Below are 26615 nucleotides of genomic sequence, written 5' to 3' on the forward strand. Positions count from 1 at the left end.
TTTTATTTGCAGGCACTTTTTTGCTTTTCCCAGGTTTCATAAAAAGTAGACTCCCCATCCGTATGCAACTGGGGGAGGGAGGGATTTCATAATGGGCCCCAGCGCAAGAAGAAGACGAAGGGGGGGGGGGGGGGGGGGGAACCTCTAAGCTTTAATTTTAATTCTCCTGCCTTTATTTATCTGATTTGTGGCCAGATGGTGGTGAAGCAAGGCAACCCCTTTGTGCAAATGAAGCCCACATGTGAAAGTCCTTCTGTAATGTAATCATTGAGACCGGAAGGGTTCATACTGTGTCTGAAAAGAGACAATGGAGCCGGGATATATCAACATCGCCGAAATCGAGTTCATTTGCGATGCAGGCCCTTTGACTATGGTTGTCATGAAAACTTCCTACTTTGATCAGCAGAGGGTGGAGAGAAAAAGAAGAAGAAGGGAAAAAAAAAAAAAAAAAAAAAAAAAGAAGTCTTCTAAAGGGGCAGGGATGCGGCGCGGGTGTTTGCTGTGCACTTGGCTCCGGTTCACGCCCCTTTCCGGAAGACGCAACAGGGAGAGGAGCATCTTGCACCTTGACCTGTCTAGACGGGGCGCGAAGTTTGGGGTTTTGTTGTTTTTTTGGTGGTTTTTTTTTTTTTGTCCCCGTTTCCAAGGGCGAGGGTTGCTCTTTGACCCCCACCGCCAGCGGTGGTGGCTCTCGGGGCGTAGGTAGCGGCCAGAGGTTTCCTGCCGAATTCTCGCCGCGGCCGGGAGGGAAGGGGATGGACAAAGACACGGACCAGCTGTTCGGAAATAAAGCTGAAATAGTAGAACCTGGGAGAAGCTAGGTTTTGTAAGCTATTATTTTCCGCACAAAACCCCTGGGAGGTATTAAACAGCTGCATCTGAGCTGGCGAGCAGCGGCTAAAAGACAGAGCAACAACTGAAAGCCCGGGACTTTGGCAAACTCCGCTTCAACTAGAGAAACAAGTGGCTGGAGCGCCAAGGGCTTTCATGGCCCGAAACCCCCGCCGGCGGCGGCCGTCTCCCTTCGCTGCCGTCTCTTCGGGCTGCCGGGAGGTTTCGCACCGGGCGGCCGGCTTCTGGAGGAGGGCGAGGGGCGCGAGGGGCGCGTTGGGTGTCAGCCGGCAGGTTCCGCAGGGCCACCTTAGCTCGAGCTGACGTTTTTAATTACGTGTGTAATGTAATGTGTCAACAGCTCTACAGAGCGAGGGGGATGCTCTTTTTCTCTTTCCGCGACCTGAGTAGGCATTATCTGTATGAAGTGGGGGGGGGGTGATGTAATAAGCAAAAAAAATCAATTTTTGCCTCCGTGAGGTTCCTTTGGCAAAGTCAGAGAGCAACTTAGAGGAGTTCTTGGGACAGGAAAGGAGATGGGAGAGGTTTGCTCCTAGGCAAGAAGAGAAAAATCTATGCAGACTTTAAAAAAAAAAAATCCAGGTTTAATCTGATGCTTACAAACCTTGGAAATTTGCCGTAAGCCAACATAACAAATGAGTAACCTTTTATTTTCCAGCAAAAGCTGTGTCAGTGTGCCCACTCTTTCTCCTCATTAGGAAATCCGTGCAGATCGTGCCTTGTTTTAAGATTTTTGCCGTATTTTAACATACTCCGTACTGGCTACTCACAGAAACCGGCTGAGCATTTGGAGATAACACTGCGTTTTGTCAGATGCTTTATAACATTATTTAGAAACGTATTCGGATCTATTTAGGGCTTCATAAATATGAATAAAGCATTTACAAAAGGCACGTCACTTGCAGAAGTAACCCATGGATTATACCAGATGCTTTATACGTTACATATTTCCTAAACTCCAACAGTTCAAAACTACATTTTACTTGGGGAATTTTTTTCTAAGTGATTAAATATAAATCAGCATTTCCCAGAAAAACATCTCTGTTGATTTATGTGCAGGAAATAAGGGAATTGTACTAGTGGCTAAAAATCCAGATTGCTACTAAAGTAGTTTCAGGTATTTATGGACAAATTAGGGGAGGAGAGGAGGGATGTCATCTTTTTTTTCTTAGGCCTCATGGCGCAGGGATGGATTTTTCTCAGCTAATTCTGCTAAAAACACTGAGGTGCTCTGCCTGGCTTCGTGCCAGCACCTTCCTCAAATAAGTATTTTAATTTTTTTGTAATGCTTTTGGGGTCTTTTTTTTTTTTTTTTTTTTTTTTAGCTCTAAATGGAAAATGTGTGTGGGGGAAAAAAAAAAAAAAAAGACCCCCCAAAAAAGCCATGGGGTTGTGCTGGCCGTGGCCTTTCAAGCAGTTGGAGACTTGAAAGAGGCAGGCGAGAGAGCCGGCGTGCACGCTCCGAGGGCCGGAGCTCCCGGCCAGGAGCGGAGGCGGCAGCTCTGCCTCGGTCACCGGCAGCTCGGGCTTATTGCATGTCCTGGCAGATATTGGTTTGATTTTTTTTTAGCAAAGCGCAGCAAAGGGCCTTTTTTTGTGCGTGTACTGAGCACGACTTCCAGCAAGCGGATTTTATTTCAGTATGTTTTTTTCTCTACCCGCGTTAAAGGGCTTCCCCTTGTTTATGGGTCGAAGTCTGGAGATTTGGGGACAGGAATTCCCTCTTATTATGCACCCAGGCTTCCTAAAAGGTACCAAACGCCAGGCTGGATGGTGCACCCCCTCGGAGCCGTGCTCCTCCGTCCTTCCCGGGGGGTCAGAGACCCATTTCGTGGCACTGAGGTGAATTACCAGCAGCTCCCTAAATACTGGGGCTGGGGGGGGCTCGGCAGTTCATTGCTGTGGACTGCTCTATCTGAAGTGAAATCAGAGCTGCATCTGCATGCTCAGGGAGCTGTATTTATTGCACATCGTGACCGCTAATATCAGAATACAAAATGGGCTTGCTTTATTTAAATTTCAAGTGCCTCCTCCCTGAGTCCATGTTGAAAAGGGGGGGGGGGGGTGTCGCTAACCAAGTGAAATGCCTTTTGGAGGGGTTTTCCCCCCCAACCCATGAATGTGGATTTGAAACAACAGTGAGGCTGGGCATAAAGTTTAAGTAATATTTGGTAGCATTAATTCTCGGGCAGCGCCCATTCATCCCTGCGCTGCATAGGGCAGGGAGAGCGGAGCGAGCCGGGGGCTCCTCGCCGCAGCGTCGCAACTGCCTTGCTTCTTTCTAGCTAAAAAAAAAAAAAAAAAAAAAAAGGCACAGTACGAGTATCCTCCTTTTTTTCATCCTTACAGTGGGAAAGTATCGTAGAAGAGTATGAAGATGAAATATTCTCACTTATCGCCCAAGAGGCAGACTATCTAGCTGACAAGCTGTGCAGTGAAAAATCAGGTACTGTGTCTGATGTAACATGTGCTCTCTCTACAGCGGTGTGGGGTTGGGTTTTTTTTTCAAACCCAGCGTACTGCTTTGGAGGAGAAGTGGGCTGTTGTTGAATAAGCAATGACACTACATGACTTTTTAAAAAACATCCCTTTTTTTAAAGGCTTTTAATTCTTTTTAATTCTCTCGTGCATATTAATGCAGCATAATTTGAGCATCCCTGCTAACGCGGTGTGTTTTCCTCTTGGTGTTACATGATTTTTTGCTCTTTATGTGTCTGCGCTGTCATTTCCAAGTCAGAAATGAAACTAACCCTCTTGCAACAAAATACAGGGATTTGTTTCTCCAGTTTAATTGCTAATTGTGGCCACTAAGCAGAACTGCGAGCCATGAGAATGCAGCTTTAGAAATGTGCCGTTCATTTTTAGATGAACTCTTCACTGCCATCAGACAAGAGTTGTCCTTAGAGGGGCTGGCCAGCCCACTGCCCCATCACCTGCTAGGGAGGATGTATTTTATAAATGTTTTCTTTCTCTGTAAAATGTATAATTTCAAGTAAGGCCTCTTTTCAGTCCTGACGAAGTAAGAAAATGCTTGCAAAAATTAATTATAGCTTATTTAAAGTCTTCCATTTGTTGCCCTCATTTTCAGTGTTGGTTTTTTTAACTTTTATATTCATTTCCGAATCTAAAAAGCACATCACTTAAGGCACTAAGTACTATAAGATTATAAATGAAGTTGGATTATCCTTCCTCAACATGCTGCCTTTAGTGATAGAATATGCATGAAAATATTGATCTCAGAATCAACGCCTGTGAGTATTGGTGTGTGTTTTGAGATTTAAAGGCCGTAAGCATTATTTGGGATGTAAGAAATAGAGCCCATAAAAAGTACTAGGAGTTGGTGAAAGCTGACTCACTAGAAGTTCATAGAAATAAGTTTATGTACTTTAAAGCATCAGCGTATTTTTAATACTTATTCAAAAAGCATAGTGCAGAGCACTGGAGAACTCCATCTGTGACGACACAAAGTTCTGTGTGGACAAATAATTCCAAAAAATAAACTTTCCAGGACGGGGTTGATTTTTTTACAAATATTTCTTATTTGTCATATCTGCCATAACAGAGCTACTCTCTGTTGTGCCAGAAGAGCAGACACACCGAGTAGCAGATTATTTTGAAAACAACGTACTTCCTCCAAAATGGACCGCAGGATTTCTGGTAGCAGGACTTGTACAGAAAAACTTCCTGGGCATTTCAGAAACATAATCCAGAAGGGTCCATGGGATAATGTAGAAAAATCATCATCTTCCAGAGAGATTTTCTCAGAGAAGAGGAGATTGGGATAAATCCCCTCTCCTCCTTGGGTGCCCTCATTGCAGCCTCTAACCCTTTTGGAGAACAAATTGCAGGTTTGTGCATCTTCAGTGATACTATAAAAATATTTGCCAAAGGTGCATGCAAAATACTGATATCAAAGCTCGCATTGTTAAAAATATCTTTTTTTTTTCCCATGGACCTGCTCAAAAGTGCTTTTTTTTCCCTTTGAAATCACATTTTGGGTTTAAAACCCACACTGTGTGCTCATCCAGCCTTCTCACATCAACAAAATAATTTTCTCGCTTCTGACAGAAGAGATTGCTGTAACCGCACGTTAGCTTCATTCACGCAAACACCACTCTGCATTTGTGCAGGGCTGCTCTTCCTAACTATAAATAGTGGTCCGCAGAGAGGAAAGAAGTTTAGTTTTCTTCCTGGCAATTAGCACAGATAAACAAGCTGCCATTTAATAAAGAGAAGTGTAAGCCCTCATTGTTGCAAATATAAGATGCTCGCAAAAGTGGCAGGAACACTACAGAGCGATTGAGCTATCCTGGCATAAAAATAAGAGCAAGAAATTAATATGCCATTCCCCGTATCACCCCATTGCCCATTTAAAAAATGTCAGTATGTTAAAGAATAAATATGAAAAAAAAGGCACAGAGACTTTTTTTTAAGCTAATTCGCTCTATGTATAAAGTGGGATGAAAATAAATTTATTAAATTTCATTACAAATAATGAAAACATGTTTCCATGAACTCTGCAACAGGCAGGAGCTGGCAGAGGAGCACAGTAATACCTGACAGAGCAGGAAAGTGCCTGCCTGGGTTTTTCCAGGGAAAATAAATTCAGGCTCCACTGGCATTGGAAATGGCGAGTCTTCGAAATTGTGTCAGGATTCACGCCAGCCACACAGCACTAACATATAACTTACCAAAGCCTCCAACTCACAGAACACAATGAGAGTTATATTATTAAGTCTTATCTATTTTAGAATGGCAATTTTCATTAATACATTATATTAAAGCAATATTACACTCTTATCGTCTTACTGTAAATTATTGGCTCTTTTTATTCAGAGCTCCATGTGTTCATTCAGAATGGCATTTTTAACTTTTTGGTGGGGGGGGAGGAGGAATTATCATACTAAGTGACAGAAATAGTATAGAAAACCTCTCCACAGGCCAGTTGCAGATTTTGATGCTGTGGATTTCATCATAAAGCAGAAAAAGAAAAAACCAAGACAAGTCAGCGATGTATTCATTTCATTATTATGCTTTTAATTCTGTTTTAAAGGCTGTGTATGTGAACATACCTTATTTCTTGTGGCCCATTGCAGACTTATTAATATTGGTGTAATCAAACCCTTTTTATACTGTGCTATGGTAAAATAATAAGGGTTGCAGTTTCCTTTCAGTCTACAAACATGACATTAATGGAAGTCCCATATTATAGGAAGAAAACCCCTTATCCGTAAGTCATGTTTAGTACTTTTTTTTTATTCTAATATCATATCAGACCTTTTTTTATGGCTACTGGAGGTGGATGTTTCTTGTTTGATTAAAAAGTGGGAAACTTCAATAAAGTCTTTTAGCATGATCAAACCGTTTGATATTTACAAGCATAGATCCGTTTGCTGTCATGTATTCTTTGATCACGCAAAAAGTCTCAGCACTAGACAGGCAGGCAAAACCTGCTGAGACACACCTTCAGATCCTCTACTATTTTTACAAGCTTAAAAAAAATCTAAAAGTTAATTTTCAAGGAGATTACCCCCCTTTTTTTTTTATCCCCCCCAGACAGGAGGTGCGGTTCCCGGTTGGACCAATGGAATAATAGAGGGGTTTTTAATTGCAGAGCCCTTTAATTTTTTTTGCCGATTGCAATCATTTTTCTGGGTTTATATATATTTTTAGTTGCGATAGTTGGGGTTCAGTACCATGCCAGCAGCGTTTCATTCGGGGTTAGATGGAGTTACGCGAAGACAAGTAAGAAGCCAAAAACCAGCTAAAGCTTGTGCTAATGTATAGACCACAGCCAGTTGATTTATAAGTGGAAAATAATTTAATACCGCATCCTTTATGAGTGCTGAAAACTACTGTTTAAGTAACACCAGGACTTCTGCTATATCTTTTTTTTTTTTCCTAATGTGCTCACAGCTATAAAAATGTTCTGTTTGGCTAAAATCTTCCAGTCCCCGTTTTATCTTAAAAGTGACTTAACCCGTGTATTTCTTTATTTAGCTCTTTGGAAAGTTTGACTATAATTTAGGCACCCAATGTTGAGTTATACAAAAGTGAAACAAAACGCTCTTATTCAACTGCAAAGAAATCCAGAAGTCTTTTTCTGCACAATTATCGCTCGAACTATTGTGTTTTTGCAAACTGATACTTTCTAGGAGGTTCGTTCCCAGTGAGAACTACTCTCCTGGAGAGTTTAACAAAGCTAGCAGCTACATCAATTAAAAGCAACTAAAATGTCTGTTATGGGTATGTGCAGAATATTAAACTGCCATTAAACCATTTACCATTTACCTTAATACCCTCTGCAAGATTATGGGTAATAAAGTCAATATATGGGGTACGAAGCTGTGGTTTAATGCTGCCACAGCACCCTGGAATTACATATTTTCTCACATTTTTCTCCCCATGCAACTAGGAAAAAGAACAGTATAGAGAGAGATTAGCTTTTGAGTCCCCTGCCCTGCAACAGGATCTGTGAGCACAGATTTCCCTGAACGCTACAAGGGATTGAAGGATCCATATCAGTGGGGTTTATTAAAGAACTGGGCCGTGACACTCCTTGTTTTAAAATACCACGTTTGATTAAAAAACCCACAGATTTTAGCTGCAGCTATAAGATTATACTGGGAAGACAAGGGAAAGTGAATTTAAACGCTAATGTGAGCCCCTCTGGAGAGTGAGATGGGATATTTTCTATGTTTACTGCTGTTGTTAAATTTTTCTTAGGGTGCAATATGCTGGGGTCTGTTCTCCAAAGTCAATCCATGGCCAACCCCATCCAAGGCTGCACCAGCAAGTGCCCAAAGCCAGATGTGAAACCCACCTGGGCAGCAGCAGGCTCACTGTGAGGGCTTGGGCGGTTCCGGGCTTGGGTTTCTAGTAACTATTTCCCCATAAACTGTGGGTTTGTGATGTGAAAATCATTAGAGACCCCGGCGTCGTGGGATATTTTTTTCAATTAAAATGAGCGAGAGTTTTCGGGGCTCTGCAAAAATGTCACTTGCGTGGGGATGCAGGGGTCGTGTTTGTGCCTCAGAAGGGAAGAGTCAGACCCTGAATTATTTAACACATTTGAGGATGGGGGTTGAGAATAGATTGCTTTACTCTAGTTTTAAAAAATTCTTCTTGCTCTGTTTCAAAGAGTATATCTAAAAAAGCCTGACTCGCTATCATTGTGTCATGGTTATGCCTCAAACTGTGCCTTCTTCCTGATTTATTGGGCAAAAGTAGTGGAACGTGCTTTAATTTTCAGCTTAACACTTTCAGTGGTGGACATGCTTCAAGAAGAAAACCTGTCTTTTCTAGTTTGAAAAATACATTTTTTTTATTAAAGAAATAGGTACTTTTAGCAAATTGTTACTGTTCAGGACATCAGTAAATCACAGCCAACTTTTCCTTCCTTAGGCGCCTGTGCAGAGGCTGCTGCTCGCACAGGGTTAGAGAAGAGATCAGCTCCTCATTTTACAGAGTAAAGTAAGATGAAAACACCATTTTTTTCCTTGTATAATCATTTCTTGCCATTGTAATATCTCCTGTATTTTCTACTTTTAACTTTCAATGTGCCCACATTCCATAGTCTTTTTTTTTTTTTTCATTTTAAGTGGTTTTCTATTAAAGTATTTTGAAATGAATGTGCAGAGGTTTTGGTGAGAATGTGGAGTTTAAGGGGTAACTGGCTATTTAACCTTATTTCTGTGTTCAGGTTTTTATTTACCCCAAGGTATTCATCTCAGTTGTGCTGATTTTCACAAAATCAACATCTGATTGTAAAAGTTAGAGTCTGTAAAAACTGAGCCTCCTGCTCCAGCAGAAAAAGATAACCAAGATAATTTCAATAAACCTATTATTTTTTCAAATTCATGTGTTTGTTTTAACAGATGATCAATTTGTCTGTATTTCCATAACAGAAATAGTTTAGAGTTTATAGCTAAGAGCTGCTAAGTTTGTGTTGCTGCTGTTGAGATGGCAATGGGAAACTTTCCAAATATTTCTCCTTTTAAAGGTGAAATGATGTAGTGGAATGTGTGTAGTTTCTTTAAAACAAGCCATTCCTTTAAAATTTCCATATCAAAGTCCTACTGATCCCAATATAAATGTTCACTCAACCTGAGCACCACTAGTGTAATAACTTTTTTAAATTAAAGCTTTCTTGCTGAAGAAATGTCAAAAAAACATCAAAATATTCCCGGCAGGGCTTATGCCTTTCATCATTGGGGGGGGGTTTGGTCCCAAATATTTATTAATCAGTATAAAATATTCGGTCATAAATCTCACCCAGAGCTGGGACTTACTTCAGGTTGTCACTGTGTCCCCAGAAGATAAAGTGGGAGAATATCTGCTTCAGGCTCCAATACTCTATGAAAGCACTGTTTAAACAGATTTTAACTACTTAACCATGGGTTTAAGGTAACAAGGATAGTTTATTCAAAGCAGTAAAATATTTAGAGAAAAAGTAAGGTTTGTAACCAAAAAAAGGGTTCTAAAATTATATATGTCACTTTTACTGCAGATTGAGTAACTACTGAAGAATATAAAATGATGAATCATATTGTGGCAAAAAAAGCCCCACACTGATTAAAAATCTGTTAATATGTGTCACATAATTTTAAAGTTTATTTGTAGATTTTTACGATATTTGTAATGTTAAATATTTCAACAATAACATAGTCCATCCCTCAGTGAGTATAAATTGTTGGAGCTTCACAGACCTATTAGAGCAATACTGATTTACAACAGTTTAACATCTGGTCCCCTAAATCTGTTACACAAGTATTTGTTGTCTGGTTTAGTGTTTTTAAAAAGACACTTAAGTTTTTGCTCAGGATGGAATATTTTCTGCCCTATCCTACTGACAGACCAATTTTGCAGAATACTTTGTCAAAGTTATAATTTGAGTATCGTGGAGCAGCTATATTATATAAAATGGAAATGCCTTCAGTATTTAAGGAAGACTTTCTTCACACTTAATCCAATTCAAAACTTTCTTTCATGTGTATGTAAACACCGATTTTTAAAGAAGCTTTCAAATATTTGAACTCTCTTTCTACTTCATTCTGCTTCCAAATGGCCAATTTATGCCAAGGTGGGGTCTTCAGTATGGATACTGAGCTCACCTCATATGCAAAACCTACAGTCAGCTGGATTCGTTTAAAGTCCAAGAGCAGGAAAATCTTTCTTATACATTACATATAAAACTAATACATACACATATCAAATTAATGGGATAGGTTTGGATTGCCCTCCTATTTCCATTCTGTGAAATCTGCTGATTTTTGAGTGGACAGAAAAGACAGATTTGGCCCAAAGCGTGTTTAAAAAAGTTATATTACCAGGTCACATACAAGGAACACAGGTGCTGAGAATCTGTGCAGCTATTTTAAAGTCTAGTTAATTTTCACCTTATTTGTAATCATATCTTTTTTCCCCCCAAATTTAAAATTTTATTCCCTCTCTCCAGCATCTTTTTATCATTCAACATGAAAAACCCATAAAAGCAACAAAGAAAATTGATTATCCAGGAGAACAGCATAGTGCAAGCACCCGACCATTATCAAAAGATCAAAATAAACACACCAAGATGGCAATAGAGTAATTTGTGGGATTTTTTTCCTTTTTTTAAACAATTACAGGGAACTTCTGTGCTTTCTGTTACAGTGACTGATAAATTATTTCAGGCGGGTATGTTAGAGTTTTCTTTTCTGTCTTTTTAAAATTTTAGTGCTGTCTTGTATTTTATTTGATATGCCCTCAAAATTGATCACAATCATGATATGAAAGAGCTCCTGACTACCTGCCTGGGTTGTTTTACTGAGCCATAAGTCCTTTCGTGCCGTGCTCAATGAGTGCATTCAACCACTGAGGTTAGTGTGGTTTACGCTGAGAAAACACAACTAGATGATAGTATTGATATATGGCCCTCAGAAGGAAAGTCTTTCTTTAAGCTATAATTTGCACATTTGCATTCTGTCTTTGAATTTCACAGTGAAAAACTACCAGAGGATTTTTTTATCTGTTCCTTTTTGCATCAATGATAAGATACGGGCCAGATTCATCCCTGTATCACCCCAGTCTTATCCTGGTGTCACTTGGATACAACTGGAGCAATGCTGTAGTGGACCAAATCTGATGGGTACTGTCAGCAGCCTGGGGTATTTATCTTTGGGGTAAATACTCAGATTGTTTTATTGTGGCTTTATTGAAGCAGATACTGAGAAGCAAACTTAAAATTTGTGGGGCCCTTTGTGAAGCCAAATTCATCCTGGGTTCAGTAAGAAGTGCTCTGTCTGAAAAAGGATTCATGCGTTTTATCTTCTGTGAGTTAGCAGACTAGATAAAATGATATGATATGATACGATACGATACGACATGACGTGACATGACATGACATGACATCACATGAACAGCTTGGGATCCCATCTATCCAGATATTTACATAGCTGTCCTCAGCTGGTCTCCTCAGTTCCCTCCACAAGATGAACATCTCAAAACCTATGTGGAAAATCAGAGAAATATGTCCTGACTTCAGCCCCTGTCTTTTTTCCCTTATTTATCTCACCTTACTCTGATGAAGTCAGAGATATATCCAGAGGCATGATTGAGCCTTTTATCAATGCAACAGAAATGTAAAGGTCATTTCTAGGAAAGGAGGACCAGATCCTTGACCAAAGCAAGTAGCTTTAGTCTGTTGACTTGGGATACAGCTGTTACATTTGACCTAGGTAGACTGGGTGTCCCCAGTTGATGAGGTCTGTTAATACATTCTGTTTAAAATGGTTTATTTCATTTTCCATGCCAAATATACCAGGCAAAGAGCACTTTCCTGGTGACAGATTTTAGTTCAAATGTGGCTTATGCTGAATGAGTTGAAGTCACCAACTTCATTTCACTGAGGAACCAAAAATGGATGAAGCAAGATCCTGAATGGGCAAGATCAAAACTTTATTTACTAAGGTAAGCCCTAAACCAAGGTTGTTCACTAACTAGTCATATTTTTTATTCATATTTGTCTTTGTGGTCTGACATTTGCTCATACTGTGATAGCTTCATCAAAATACAGATTTTAGAAAATGCTTATTGCTTGGCACTGTTTCATTGACATAAAGAACAAGCATTGTAGAATTTTATGAGCAAAATATTAACTTGTACGGTGTTCCTAATGCATACCAAGTTTACCAGAAATGAGGAGAGCCAGATATGTATTAAATGAAATACTGTTAATGGGTCTTACGGCGGGAGTGGTGAGGAATACCTCGTAATTATGGCATACACATCCAAGTACAGCATACTTTGTTCTGGAGGCTTAAGTAGGTAATTAGTATTGCGGTTACGGAGTCTGAGTGATCTTAAATTATGTCGGTCTCTGAAAATTCTCCTTACTTTTAGTGCTGGGATGGATATGGTTACTCTGAGAACAAATCTCTGGGAGTTACCCACTGGGCAGGAGCTCCTCTGCCACCGGAGGGGTGGAGGGGGCAATAGGAGACCAGCCAGGGGAAGGGAAGGGAGCGAGGGGAAAAATGCTCCTGATACGTTACTGTGGGCTCAGCGTACATGTAAAACTAGCACCTACGCCTTATATTGTCTGAGCAGGGGATTTCTGAGGCTGGATGAAAAGGAGGAAAGCTTTTAGTAAGGGAAGAGCGTGAAAGGTTAGCAAACAAATACAAGGTGGAGTTGCTACGCTCGGCAACTTCCACGCAGCTGTGTCAATGCCGGAGCAGCGCTGCAGCAGCGTATATCGCTGTAAGAGCGTTGATTAACAGCAGAACTGTGCTTAATGCAATATAGGTTAATACAGAGTCTTTCTTTAGGAGTGCCTCAACAAGGCTGTGTGCGAAAGAGTAAGAGAAAGAGAGAGACCAATTCACAAAGCTCATTTAAACTGAGCGAGAAGCTTTGGAAAACAAGGGTGTCTTCATGCCTTTAACCATATTTACAGACCTGGCTGGTTTAATGGCATTCAGCAATAAATTCCATCGCCTTCGGGAGCAATTGATAAAGGTTCTGGTAACCGCCTGCTCCAATCTACTTTGGGGAATGTTAATAAACCGGTACCCAAGGACTCCTAGGTGTGTGCCATGGAATACAGGGAGCTAAATGTCAGCTAATTAAGCAGAGCTGAGACCAAGAAAGATCTTGTGAGTTAAAAGTTAAATATTAATATCAGTTTCAAACTTTATGAAAAGCTGGCTTAGTGGCAGGGAAGCAGAAGGGATATATATCCAGCATGTTCATGACATTTTCTATTTCTAGTTAACCTTGCAGCTGCATTCAAAACTAGCTGAAGTTTTCTTAAAGCAAATTCTGGAAGAGCAGCCAACAAGGAATTATAACAACCCTTGAGGTGACACAGACATTAATGAAGGAAGAAAGAAAAAGATTTCGATATGGCAATGTTTCTCAAATGGTAAAAAAAAAAAAAAAAATCCCTGTCATATTAAATGTGACATGAACAAAAGGTGAGAGTTCAGAAAGCCTTGGTGCTCAGCAGGGCTGTATTTATCTGACTGCGCGTGTTGATCGGTTCTGCTAATTCCTGCAATCAGGGCTGAGCTCCAGCCGGCATCAGCATCGCAGAAGCACAGAAGCAGCACCGGGTTGCTGCTGCTCAGACCTGTGCCAAGGGCCAAATACACCAAAAATAAGGTCCACACCAGCCATTTGCTGTTGAGCAGGACCAAGGGTCAGGTTGCAATTTTCAGCGTGACACTGGTGCTTGTAAAGAGTGGGAAAATGAAGGTTAAGCACTGTGCAAAGTGTGTCACACAGTGAACAGGGTATCTTGAACTGATCTCTTTTGTCTTTGAATTTCATTACTATTGTTGTGCATTATGAGCTCTGTTAGGGGGGTGGCTCTCAGCCCTGGTCAGGATTGGGATCCCATGTGCTTGGCCTTGTACGAGCAGCGGAGCTAATTCACCTGGAGCTCTTACGCTTGTCACCACACACCAGATGATGCAGGAGTATTGCTCCTTCATTTTCACAGGTCGAGAATGGGCACCGATTAAACAACCTGCCCACCTTTGGCCTTGCTGTGGCCAGGTCTTAACCACACAGTCATCTTTTCAGGCCTCCATGAGGATGATAAACTGTTAGAAAGTATTATTTGGGGATACAAAAGAGTGATTAAATGCCTGTTTGCTTATACCAAGAGAGATGGAGACTTGTCTCAACTTCTCTCACTGTGTAAGCTATATCCTGGCGACTAATGAATATTTCTCCATTACATTTAGTTGTGTTAGGCATTTTCTGCCGTGCTCAACTGCATTGGCCGGCAGCAGGACAGCATGGTTGTGCCCCCAGCCTGCTGCACGCTGCTCTGCCTGTTGTGGCACATGAAGAGAACCACAAAATATACCCCGTTTCATCCAGCGAGACACTCCTGGCTCTTCTGGAAGAAGAAGAACCAGTCTCATTCCTACACTGAAATTTGACTGATGGAGCACCCTGTATGAGCCTCCAGGTGCCCTCTGCCTACATGGTTAAAGGCAGGGGGGAGCTGGAGCTGTGCCTCCTATGAGGCTTTGGTTATCAGTATACCCGCCGTGTGTTCTTCCCTTCTAATTCCCCCATTACCACTGAATTTCAGAATATAAGACTGAGCTGTCTAGGTTGGGTAGATCTTACAGTTTCAAATACCTCCCTTCCTTCCAGTCCCCTGGGCTTAATTCCAGTGCGGGCAGTGTTGCCAGCCCTCAGCACCCAGCCTGTGACTCTGCCTTTCCTAAAGAAGCTTTCCATGCAGAATGAAACCCTAACACTCAGCTTGTGCTTTAATACCTGCCTGGAATAGGCTTTGACTTAAGCCACAGTGTCTCCTGGAGCCCTCCTGGCCGTGCCTTACACTCACGCGGGACCGCAGGAACTTGTGGTCACCTGAGGATGGTGCAGCCTGGGAGGAGAGCAATGATGCCTGAATCCCAGGGAGTGGGAATATGTGAGGTTGGTTTTCTCGGGGTAATTCTCCTTTGACTTTCAAAGGCTTCGCTTTGCATGACCAGGTAAGACCATAAAAAGAATTTCAAGATATTTGGTGTTTTTTGAGCCTGAGTCATCTTTCATACAGCCTTTGTGCTTTTCATCAGAGCAACCTGAACAAGCCAAAGCACTTTACCAGGGTGAATAAGTACCTTTACCCACAACTTAAAATAACAAGGAGTAGAGACAAAATCTGGCAGAAATGGGACTAGAAATCACACATCCTCATTCCTTGTCCAACACCTGGTTTGCTGCACCACATTACTTAACATAGGTACTGGGTTGCAGACATACATTGCTTTTATTATTAGTTATTATAATGATCTTTATATTTCCATTGTGTGGGCTATCAGGAAACTTTGCACTGAAAGGTTGTCTGTGGCGTGCTGCACCAAAATCAGGACTGACTTTCTCCTTTTCAAAGCCCTCGATTACACTGGCCCAGGTGAGAGGAGGACTGCAGCACACCAGGTGGTCACAGTTTACCTGGATTACTGGCCTTCATTCCCACCAGACACAGTTTTCCTAGTTGTGCTCGCTTTCCAGGGTGACTAGCAGTATCTCTTCACTTACGGGCTTTTTCATAGAATAAATGTCAGGGCTCTAGTAGCTGCTTGAAACTAGGCTGAGAAATAAGCTGGTGGTGCTGAGCACAGCCAGGACATTTTGGGACAGCATACTGAAGGATGACAGCTGAGGTCTTTCTGGGCGGAGCCACCCTTGTGCTGGGGACACTCGGGAGCAGTGGGAACAGTCGGGAAAGATGTAAACTCAGCGGTGGGGGGAGTGTTGCTGTTGCGAGGCTTTCTCATACGATAGCATAGCATGGTACACAGGGTAGATCCAGATTTCAGATTGCCTCATCTCCCCAAAATGAGTGACTCTCCTGTTTTCCCCATATTTTTGCGTCTCCTGTACAGTCAGTCCTTGAACTCTCAGGAAACCCACCTGTCTGCCGTCTTCCAGATTCAAAAGAGGGACAGACATGAAGATCTATCTGCCTGCAGCCCTTTCCCACCCAGAGCCTGTAAGGAATGAGAAAGTTGCATCTTCTCTCCATGGAGAAGTCTTTTTAGGTTAAGACTGATTCTCCTTACGGGGGATCTTGTCAGTCTGTTTCTTTCTGCCCAGAGCTACTGCACTGTGGAGGGTTTTTAAAGTACTGGGGAAGAGGCTTGGAGTATCACATGTGGAATAAGAGAGAGCTGCTCTCTCCTTAGTGGGAGCCAGGGGCTGGGACACCAGGAGGGACACGCTGTAGGCACGAGTAGTCACTCACCTCTCGCTGACTTTGCAAAGTCTCCGTGGTGGGAGATGTTCCCCAGCCTCTAGGAACAAGCACGTGTTTTGCGGCTTAACTTCAAGCGTGTTTCTGCTCCGGGCAGAGATGCAGACCTGGCAGCTGCAGCACAGTCAGGGTGGCCATGGCCACTGCCACATGTTCTTGTGCATCCTCCGTGTTTCACCGCAGCTCCTCCATCAAGTGCAGTGCTCCTGTGGAGCACCTTGGGCTGGCCATTGTTTGACCCAAAGTTCCCAGAGGGAAGCTCAGGATTTACTCCAGAATTTTGCATTTGAGACATTCCTGGCTTACCTTCTCTGATGGGTGTGCAGGGCTCAGTCTGTTGCTCTGTTTTATATTTAGAGACTGTGTCTTCTTTAGTCACTGTGGGCTTCCCCCTTGCTTTTCATCTTTTTTCCTTTTTCCCCTCCATCCTTCAGTCCTATCTGCTTATTTTATCCACCTGTTGTCTTTCTTCAAATAGTAAGGGAAGAGCTCGTGTTTTGTATTACATGTTGGTACAAAACTTAACATCATGGGCTGCCTAATTCAGGGGCTTCCTGAAATATCACCAGCTCTGGCTGTTTCTCTTCAGGGAGGGTCCTCCATCTCTCCTGAAAAGCCTATAAACAACCCTGGATATGTCTAAGAAAGCCCTGCCCTCATGAAACTGAATGAACAGCTCTTTGATTCATTTGAAGATGATGATAAAAAGACAAAACACAAGTAGCTGAGATCAGCCATCTGATCTTTCACCTTTGTGTCCAGATGAAAACACAGATTCTTAACCTTTGAGCCCTTCAAATGATTTCCTGATGAGCTTCAGCAATGGCAACAAGACTTAAGCTGCCACAGTTCAAGGAGAGTCAGCTTGAAAGCCTCTTTTATACTTCACAGCACTGGGATTTAGTTCTATATGACAACTGGTTTTAATAAAATATTCGTTTACCTTGACAGGAAGCTGGGTTTTCATGACTGTATTCAGGAGGGCAGGTAGGTTACACTTCCTTAGCAGGGGTCTCAGCAATAACTTGGTGTCTGCATGGACAGTAGTGCTACCTGCCCCATAGAGGTCAAGATCTTGTCTTGACTGTGCAAGAAATTAGGAAGAATGACTTCTAAGCACATGAAACACACAGGGCAAATTTTTTTCCAGACACTTCCAGTTGTCAAAAGCTGTAAGTGAGGAGTGATTGTATGATCTCATGGCAGACCTGTCCTGCTGGTGGTTTATTTACTGGATGACTTAAGGAAGAAAAGCATCTAGCTAAAGTTTGGTGGTACCTGGGATATAACTTGTGTGTAGCTAGAGCATTGCATGTAGCAATGTGCTCTGGAGCCACTCAAGTTACTCTGAGATGCTCTTCAAATCCTCACGATGAGTTACCATTTACAGCAATGCTTTCAGGCTTCTTAGGCTCTGTGTAAGCCACAGGTTTGTATGGAAGGTCCTGTTTGGATAATGTTTATGGGAACATCTCCAGAAGGTATCCAGAACATCTTTCAAGTAGTGTATACTCTCTTCCAGTTCCACGGACGCTGCAGGGAAATGTGGCATGTGTTGTGACATTGATATCACTGTCCTAAATGCTGCAAGTGCCTGATTCTCTTCTTGCTGAGACTTGTTTTATACCAGGAAAATTTCAGAGATTTGACTGAACTTGCTCTTGATGCTCCCCAAGGAGAAATAAACCCAACATCTTGACATGGTTACAAGAAAGGGTTTTTCTCATTGACTAATTGTCCAAATAAGATTTCTGACTACCACAGTTTCTCCCACAAGAGCCTTACTATTTGCCATGCTTTAAATTTGACTTCCATAAGTCTGGATATTAGAAATGCATCAACCTCAGTGGGACACACAGAATTTATTTAAAACACACCTCAAAAAATCTAAGCTCTTCTGTTTCGACAGGGTCTTTCATGGTTGTCTGCTACTGAAGGCAATTCTAAGAGATGCTTCAGACAGAAAGTAGGAGATAACTTAGACTTTTTGAGAATGCATGATTCCTGGAAAAGCTAGCTTGTATAGAAAGATATAAAGAGCTGAGTTCTGTGTATAAAACTTTATTACCAAATCAAGGCAACTCATCTAACATTTGGAGCTTTTCTTATTCAGGTTAAGAACAAATCAGCAGAATTTTTTAACTGACACTTCACGGACATTGTCCATATTAACACGACCATCTTTCTCTTTATCTGCAAGTGCCCAGATCTAGGAACAGTATTCTCAGCACCAGGTCCCATTTATAGCAGCTCTTGTTCAGGACTACATCTTGGATGATGAATGAATTATACCTGGGATACACAGGTTAAGTTTTCTGGGTTTTAGCATGTTTTCCCACTTCTTTCTCCTACAGAGGGGAAAGATCTGAAAAAAACCTTACTTTTGTGAGGGAAAACACAAAGTCCCTCCAGCTCTGCTCCAGGATGGGAGGGCTCCAAGCTTCCTGAGAGACATGATCTTTCTAGATGAAAGTCCTTCCTTGACACCTCACAGAAAACAATAATGGGATTTCTCAACTTTAGTTCTGCTTTTTTTGCCTCTGAGACCTGGCATCACAAACTCCATCTCAACAGCCAGGTCTTCTGCTTCTTTTGTAGCAAACCCAAGATCATTCAGATCAGAAGCAGCTTGGCCACAGGGACATTTCTACCTCCAGAAAACATGGGTCCTTCCACAAAGAAAAGCTGTGGGTCCTGAAGATGGAATGGTGTCAGACAGAGGTGTCTGACAATGGAAGCACCAAGCTTCTGCATCCTCTTTCCTAGAGCCTAGACTGTGATTGATGTTGATGGACGTACGTTAAATAGCTGTACCACTATCCAGCACTAATATTTAGGTAGAGCTAATTTTTATCTACCCATTCCTTATTACTTTCTCGGGGTTTGAATACAATAGTACCAGAAACTGATATCAACTTTTTAAGGAAGTGTGTCTCGTGTTCTGTATAGATGTAGACTACTTATGAGTGCATAAATGGCTATCAGATCTGTGAGATCCCATCTTACTGGTTGATACCATCTTATTTGGTATTCTGACAGGAAAAATAACTTTATATTCATATCACAAATTTTTAGATAAGACAATTTCTTACTTGCATTTAACCTTATCAGCTTCCAACTATTTCATCTTGCACTTGTCCTGCTGTCAGGAGGACGTGTATTTTGGAGTACTTAATACAAATCCTCCAGACGAATGCTTTCGTGACCATCCGTGGCAATAATTTGTTTGCGTGTGTGCATTTGGGGAAGGTTGTCAGCCTCACTTTTAACCTGAAGAACCCAGTTTCAGTCCAGCTGCTGCTCTTTGACTCTGCCTGGATGAGTTTCCTCTGGCCCAGTTTCCTCACTCCTGGGGCTGAACAGGCACAGCCCCTTATTTCAAACAAGTTACCAGCCTCTTTGGATAGATAAGCCACCAGAAATAGCAACTTTTACTGGTCAAAACTTGAATAAACTGAAGGAGGGCGGGATAGGACTGACTGGCAAAAACCCACCTCTCCCCTGTGCAGCTGATGGTGCAAGGAGTGGCTTGGATTTGTGGTCATTCAGTCCAAGTCTTCCAGAGTTGGTGGCACGGATGAGCCCACGTGGGAAAGGAGAGAGTGAGAAGGTCTGTGGCCAAGCAAACCTGGAGTCCCAGCCACGCTTCTGCGCAGCGTTGTCCATGTGTCATGTCAAGAGGATGCGATGCTCACTCTGGCAAAGCAATTTTGCAGTAGCCATTTCACTGACAGGTTGCAGACTTGCTTCTTTTGGAGGTAGTTACCTCTAAGAAATCTCCTCCAAGTCGTGATCAGAAGGACAATTTTGAAGTTATTAAAGTGTAATCCTTGAAGCAAATTAATGTTCTTCACCATGCGAAGGCTTCTGAATTAAGGCAAAGAACAGAGGAAAAACTAAGGCAGAGCTAGGGCACAGTCTTACACTACCTAGCCTGGTCAGTAACATGTACTCCAAGGTTCATGGATGTCTAAAGGTTTCAAACTTGGTCCCTGCCTTTTCTAGAAAGGAAAACTTTGTGCTGTTGTCCCCTCTGAGTCAGTTGTGTCCTGCTGAGTGCTTGTGTCTTTCCAGGGAAGGCTCTGAAACTCCAGGGAGAAGCAAGGAGGGAAAGTCCAGGGAGGAGCCAGGCTGTAGAAGAGAAGTGAAGGGCTGGGGCAGAGTGAAGAAGGCTGAATAAAACCTAAGGAGTGAGGACATATGAGAAGAATAAAGAAAAGAGAGAGAAATGACCTAGTGTGGGTCAGGGGTTAGAGTAGGGCTGCACAAGGCACAAGGGATACTGGGAACTGGAGTGGGGAAACCCAGACCAGTTGAGCACATGACAGAGAGGAGCTGTAGGTGTACCAGGGAAAATTAAGTACTGTTGGGGTATCTTTGTCAAGAACGACTTTTAAATTATTTTTTCATAAGAACAGGCAATAGCAAACTTGTTAAAAACAAGAAAGTGTTGACTGTCCCTCCCCCAAACAGCTATGACAGTAGTGCAGGTGGCAGTGTAGCATCTGCTGAGGGATGCGGGAAACACTGGGCTGCATTTCTTTTCCGCTAAAATGTGAGAAGTTATTTCCAAAATTGAAAAGAAACCAAGATCCTCAAAGGAAATTAAATAGAAGGTAAGTATAAACCAACTTACAGGGAGAAAAGAGGAAAAACTCAGGTTATTGGAAAAGAACAGGCCAAAATGCAAACTCAGACAGTGATACCGAGTGTCTGTTATACGATGGTCCCATGATGGAGCTGGTGGTGAATGTCCAGACCTGCCTTGGGAGCATTTCATGCTCCATCATCCTGCTGAAAGATGCAGACCTCGCTTCAAAGGTGACATTCTCCAAAATGGAGAAACCTCTGCAGAGACTCCAGCTGGCCCGGCTGGGGAAATGGGTGAAGATTTGGGGACCCTAATTTTGGTCCCTTCCCTCTGTAGCAGCAAGCCGAGCACACAGGTGTATGTAAAACCTTCTTGCTGCCCATGCGCCAGCCATCCCTGTTCTGTTTTACATATTGGAAATACATTTAGGAGGCATCCCAGGCGTGCTCTGGAAAAGGATGGCTTTTATGCTGACCCATTTTCCCAGTGCGCCTATCAAGATCCCCGTGTGCCACGCAGCGGTCCCCGGTATTTTGGGCATCCCCAGCACAGCAGCCTGCGTGATGGGAGGATCTTTAGTGCCAAGGATTAGAGCTCCCTCCCTTCTTAAGGCTTGCACCAATGTTTCTGAGGAAATAAGGATGCCCTGAATCCTGCCAGGAGTGGGACAACTCGAGCGGGTGGGCTGGGGTGGGAGGTGGGAGGATAGCCAGCTTTGGAGGGAGCCAGGAGCCTCGTGGGGACGCAGGTGACAACTCGCTTCTCCCTTGGGGGGCCTGCCCAGAGGGTCACGTGCTGCCCGCCCTCCACCTGCAAGGCTGGGGGAGAGGAAGGCCTTCATCTTCCTCTTCACTCGAAGACCGACATGTTAAATCGATGGCACCGTCTGAAGCACAGCAAAGTTTCCTAGGGGTGCTCAAAATCCATCACAGCCCCCGTCTGGCGTGCCAGGTCCCCTCCTTTGGCAGGGGAGGCAGGGCTGGAGCCTCGCCTCTCGGTGACACCCGGCACAGCAGTTTTCTGGAGTGTTTTGATGTGATGGCTGCAAGAAACCCACCGTCAGTCACACGCGGCGTGCAGGCACTGCAGGTCTAGAGGTCTTGTACTTATTCATTCTTGCCACAGCTCCAAGTCTTCATTTTCTTGCCCCAGGAAATACACTTAATTATTTATTTGTATTGGACCCAGGCTTGTAATACTTGGGTGCACACTACAAAGCCGCATGCGAAGAACTATTGCTGGCTGCTGTCACCCATCAGCCCCCTGCTTACCCCAGGCCCCTGACAAGATAACTAGCCCCATCGACTGCGCATTAAGATACACATTAAGAAAAAAGAAAAGTCAAGTCCTCTGTGCTTGTAGTCCTGTTGAAAGCAATGGAGCTGATGTGTCTGGAAAAGATAACCTGCAGTGAGCCAGTTCCTCCTCCGGTGCACCCTAAAAATGGCTTCAGCAGGGACATCCCCCAGGATTTGGCTGGGGCAAGAGGACAAAGCTGGCTTTGCTGTGGGTTCTGCCTTCCCCAGCAGCCACATTGACACCCAGCGAGGTCATGCCCAGGCGCCTGGGCAGCCATGGTGCCACCTCCATCAGCTGGTGGCCATCAGTGTCGTCCTCCTGGTGCTGGGGGTAGGAGGTGCTACTGGGCACCAGGACAGCAAAAAAGTTAATTAAAGCTGGTGGGTTTGGAATTTAATTAATGCTGTTTGCCCATTTGCTGTAGGATTTCAGCCTGGCAAGCCTGCAATTGCAGTGGTGTCACCTGCTTTTGTCCGGGCAGCAGCTCTGCGGGCACGCTGGTGGCTCTGCCCTGGGGTCAGTGCTCTGGTTTGTATCCACCTTTACCGATATCCACAAAAATGTCCCCTCCGCTGTGGGATGCCTGAGAGTTTGTCAGATGGCCTCTCTCATGGCGTGCTCCTGGGGGGATCCCCACAAAGCCAGGTCCCGTCTGGAGCGGGTCAGAGCTGCACTCCAGCAGTTCGGGGCTGGATGAGCAGGACGGGAAGCACCAGGGAAGGCCAGTGTCTGGGTCACCCCTAGGTACTATGGGGAGCCAGGATTCAAGCTGTGATTTGGAGTCAGACAAGAAACCCAGGTTACCCCGGGTGTTCAGCAGACCACACGTTAGGGTGGGTGACCCTCACCTTGGAGCTGCTCTCTGTTGGCTCACCTTGGAAGAGGGATGGGATTACATCTCTTCGGGGAAAGCCCTCGGTTCTGGCAGGGAATCTCTCCCACAAACATTGAAATACTCATGCAAAAACCTTGCGTCAAAGGATAATTACCGCAAGGACTTTCCACACAGCATGGCCAGGACTGGACCGCCTTCCAGCCACTGGAGACACAACCACCGAATGTGTTCTTCAGCTCCCTGTGTGCTGGGCTGGGACTGCCAAGTGGCGGGAACACCCAGTGGGTCCACCAGCATCCTTCTCCCAGCTGACCCCTCAGGTATTCCCCCATCCAAAGCAGACCCCAACCCACGGCGTAGCCGCTCTGCCCATGCCACGCTCGTAGCTGGGGTCCCTCCAAGCAGCCCCCTGTGCTCGCCTTCCCCCCTGCCTAACTAACCAGAGCTCCGCGCTGCAGGCGATCACAGGAGGAACCTCAAGAGATGTCTACTTTTTATCCTAGCTTTGGCAGTGATATTTTTCTTACTCTTAAAGAATAAGAGAAGCTGCTCCTTTCTTCCAGCCCTTGCGCAGCTTCCGTGCCAGGGGATGTGTGTTTTGCAGCTCTCTGCTCAGCTAGCAGTGCAGGCAATCAGTCGTGCTGGACCATAGCAAGGTTTTGCTCCTCCACGAAGAGGAGCTGGGATTTGAGCAGCAGGATTTATTAATCCTTTTCAGAGGATCTAAAAAGCAGTCTGGGTGGCACTGGGATTATGGCATGGGTCTGGGAGTCTGGAAAGCTCTTTGCGCTGCCTGGCTCTGCCACCAACTTCTGACATGACCTCAGGCATATCACTTTGCTGCTTTCTACCTTGATCTCCCCATCTGGCAAGTGGAGATAATACTGCCCTGCCTTGTATGGCTATTGGGAAGATAAGTTCGTCATCATTTTTTGAGGCACTGAGATGCTACGGGAGATGGATAATGAGACAGACAGAAAGATAGCTAGATAAATCAATCTCTTCTCATTCAAGTGAAAACAGGCACTGCAGGTGCAGTGTTTGAGATTAATCATCAGAAAAATTAGTTCCCTCAGTATCTTTTCAGGAGGAAGAAACAGCCGTAGGGCCCAGTCCTGAAGAGAGTTATGCACATGAGTAACCTTAACTTGAATTCAAAGGGAGTGCACAAGTAAAACTACCCACGTGAGCAAGTGAGCACTCCAGTTGCAACTTCCAAAAATGCCTAAATAAATGATGTGTCCCAGCTGACACACATCCCTAAGTCACTGTGATGCTTTTAAATATTTCCCTCAGACATTAATTTTTGCCCTTTATTAGCCAGCTGCTTTATTAGCAGCTGACTTTCTGAGAAGCAGTGGGTTCCAGCTTTCTTTGCAAATAAAATTAAACAAAAATAAACACAAATATGTTGCTGGTGGACCTTATATATAATATGATTTTATATATACTATAATTGTATTATTAATTCAGACTAAACTGTTACGCTTTCAACATCATATATTGTATGTTTGCCCTATGTGAAACCTTGTCAAATATATTTAACTTCTTTTTTTTTCTGTCTGTCATATTAGAAAAGGGAAACTTTAAAGGCAGCTAAGTGTTATTTGAACTTCTCTACCACTGTGTCCTGTAGGAATCACTTTTTTTTTCCTCCAGACCAGAGCATGGAGCCCTTTAATATGCCAGACTGGAGGCAGAAATTCAATAGGGTTATATATTCAGTTGCCATAGTTGCCATATGGTGCCAACATTGAATGAAATAAAATAAAAGTCCAGAAGGACTGGAAGTCAATATTGGGGCAGCCCGCACGACGCTGACTCTGGGACAAAACCCCCAGCCCCGGCAGAGGATGGCAAAAAGACCCAACCCCGAACGGCTGAAAATCTGCTGCGAAGGCAGGGGAAAAGTCTCACCGAAGGGGAAGCCAAAGCAGCGCCGTGTTGGGATGCATCTGCGTCCAGGAGACGCGGGAGAGCCAACCGAGGCGGTACGGGCAGCGGAGAGAGAAAAACTCATCCGAGCGTGAAGTGGCGAACAGTCCGAACAATTGTCACAACACGAAGAAACGCATCTCAGCCCGGCTCAACCTCGCCTATCCCTGATGAACAATTAACCGGCCAGAGTCTGCTGGCATGAAAGGCAGCTCAAAGGAAACCGGGGCAGAAGGCTCTACGGAGAAAAAAAGAGCGAGGAACTAAAACCAAGTGGATGTAAACAAATATGACAGGACTGTAAGGCATCCGATGTGGGCTTAGGGATGGGGAAGATATTATAAACCTGCTGGGTTTCAATGCGTGTTGTGAAAAAGGTGGCTGGGAATGTGGTATTTTACAGATGCGAGAACAAAAGGGTTTAGGTGGTAATGGTAGGTGATGGAGGAAAAAAGGCGGGAGGGGGAGAGAAAAAAAGAAAAAAGAAAAGAGAAAAAAAAGAGAAAAAAGGAGAAAAAAGAAGAGAAAAAAAGTAGCCCCCCCCCAACTCTATTTAAAATTTCTTATAGTTCAGCATTCACAAAGAGTTAGAAGATGCTCGCTAGGCTGAGCAAAATTCAGAGCATCCTCATATCAATATTTCTTCCACTTTTAGTTAACAGAGCCCTCCCATTCTAATTAAAATAGCTACATGAGGACTGAGAGTTGATTCCAGAAACTCAAGCTATCAACATTTGCAGGTTTATATATAGAGAAAAAAAAAATTAAGCTACCAGGAAACCAGCACCCAGGAGTGCCAATATTATCAGGAAAATTAGAAGGGTTTGAAATCGCTCCCAAGTGTCTTGAGGAACTTTGAGCCGCATCCGCCGCCTGCAGAAAGCAGGTCTAAGGGAGTAAAAGGCTGCAGAGGTTTACACCCATGCAGGATCTGGCCCTGGTTTCAGCTATATTCAAGTGAAATATATAAAATGTGCCAAAACTTTGGCTGTGGATCGATTGTGACCTTGTAGCTGTGTTTGCTGGAAAACAATTTAAAAAATCAAGTGCTGAAGCTAACAAAAGGAGCAGCATCCCCTGGTCCTACTGGAAGCAGATTTAATGCCAGAAACAAGGCAAGGGACAGCAAAAAGCCCACCTGGATGTAAACCCATAGGCAGGTATTTTTATATATCAATGGGGGAGAAATCTCATGGATCTAAAAGGTTGGTACGCGCCGTGCATACTGTATTTAACAAAAGTCTGTGGAGGAGGAGGAATACTGTACAGCCACCAGCGTGAGGGGAAGCAGGGGGACTCCTGCAAGAAACCATAATTAAGCTGCAAGAGACTCCTGCTCCTCTCAAAATGAAGAACGGCGAGAACAAGAAGCGGCCAATGTGGCTTCATGAGGGACTGTGCAAAGATCTGAGGCTTTAATTTTTTTTAATTAAAAAAAAAAAGAAAAAAAAAACTGTAGTCAAAATTAGAAAGCAAGAGGGGGCAGGGAAAGGAATCAAACAAGCATACTCAAATTCAGTTAGGGATTATAGGGGAAATAATAAGGATAAGGGGAAAAAAAGAATTTAAAGCTAACCAAAGAACTTAAAAAGGGCTTTAAAACCTATATCAAAGGGAAAAGACTTTCTGGAGAGACAGTAGGCCCATTAATTAATTAGAAGGGGATTAAATTAAGGGTGAATCAAAAATGGCTGGACAGATGAACTTTTTAAAAAAAAATTATCTAGCCTTAATAAGAATAAAAGAAGTTGAGGTGATTTTTGTAGGAAGGTCAGAAAACTCAGTAAAATAAATAAGCAAGCAATTGTAACAACAGTGGAAAAATGTACAGCAAATTA

The 26615-nt window shown here is 43.3% G+C and overlaps 1 protein-coding gene across 1 annotated transcript in view; it reads left to right on the top strand.

Annotated features, from left to right (window-relative positions):
- The first annotated feature begins 307 nt into the window (after positions 1-307).
- Positions 308-26615, top strand: part of CNPY1 (canopy FGF signaling regulator 1) — a 32042-nt gene continuing 5734 nt past the window's right edge. The window contains 3 exon segments of the mRNA XM_069799866.1: positions 308-409; positions 1327-1470; positions 3202-3298. Coding sequence (XP_069655967.1) covers positions 308-409; positions 1327-1470; positions 3202-3298 — 343 coding nt within the window.

The sequence above is a fragment of the Haliaeetus albicilla genome, chromosome 2, assembly GCF_947461875.1.
Source record: "Haliaeetus albicilla chromosome 2, bHalAlb1.1, whole genome shotgun sequence".
In the NCBI taxonomy this organism is placed as follows: domain Eukaryota; kingdom Metazoa; phylum Chordata; class Aves; order Accipitriformes; family Accipitridae; genus Haliaeetus; species Haliaeetus albicilla.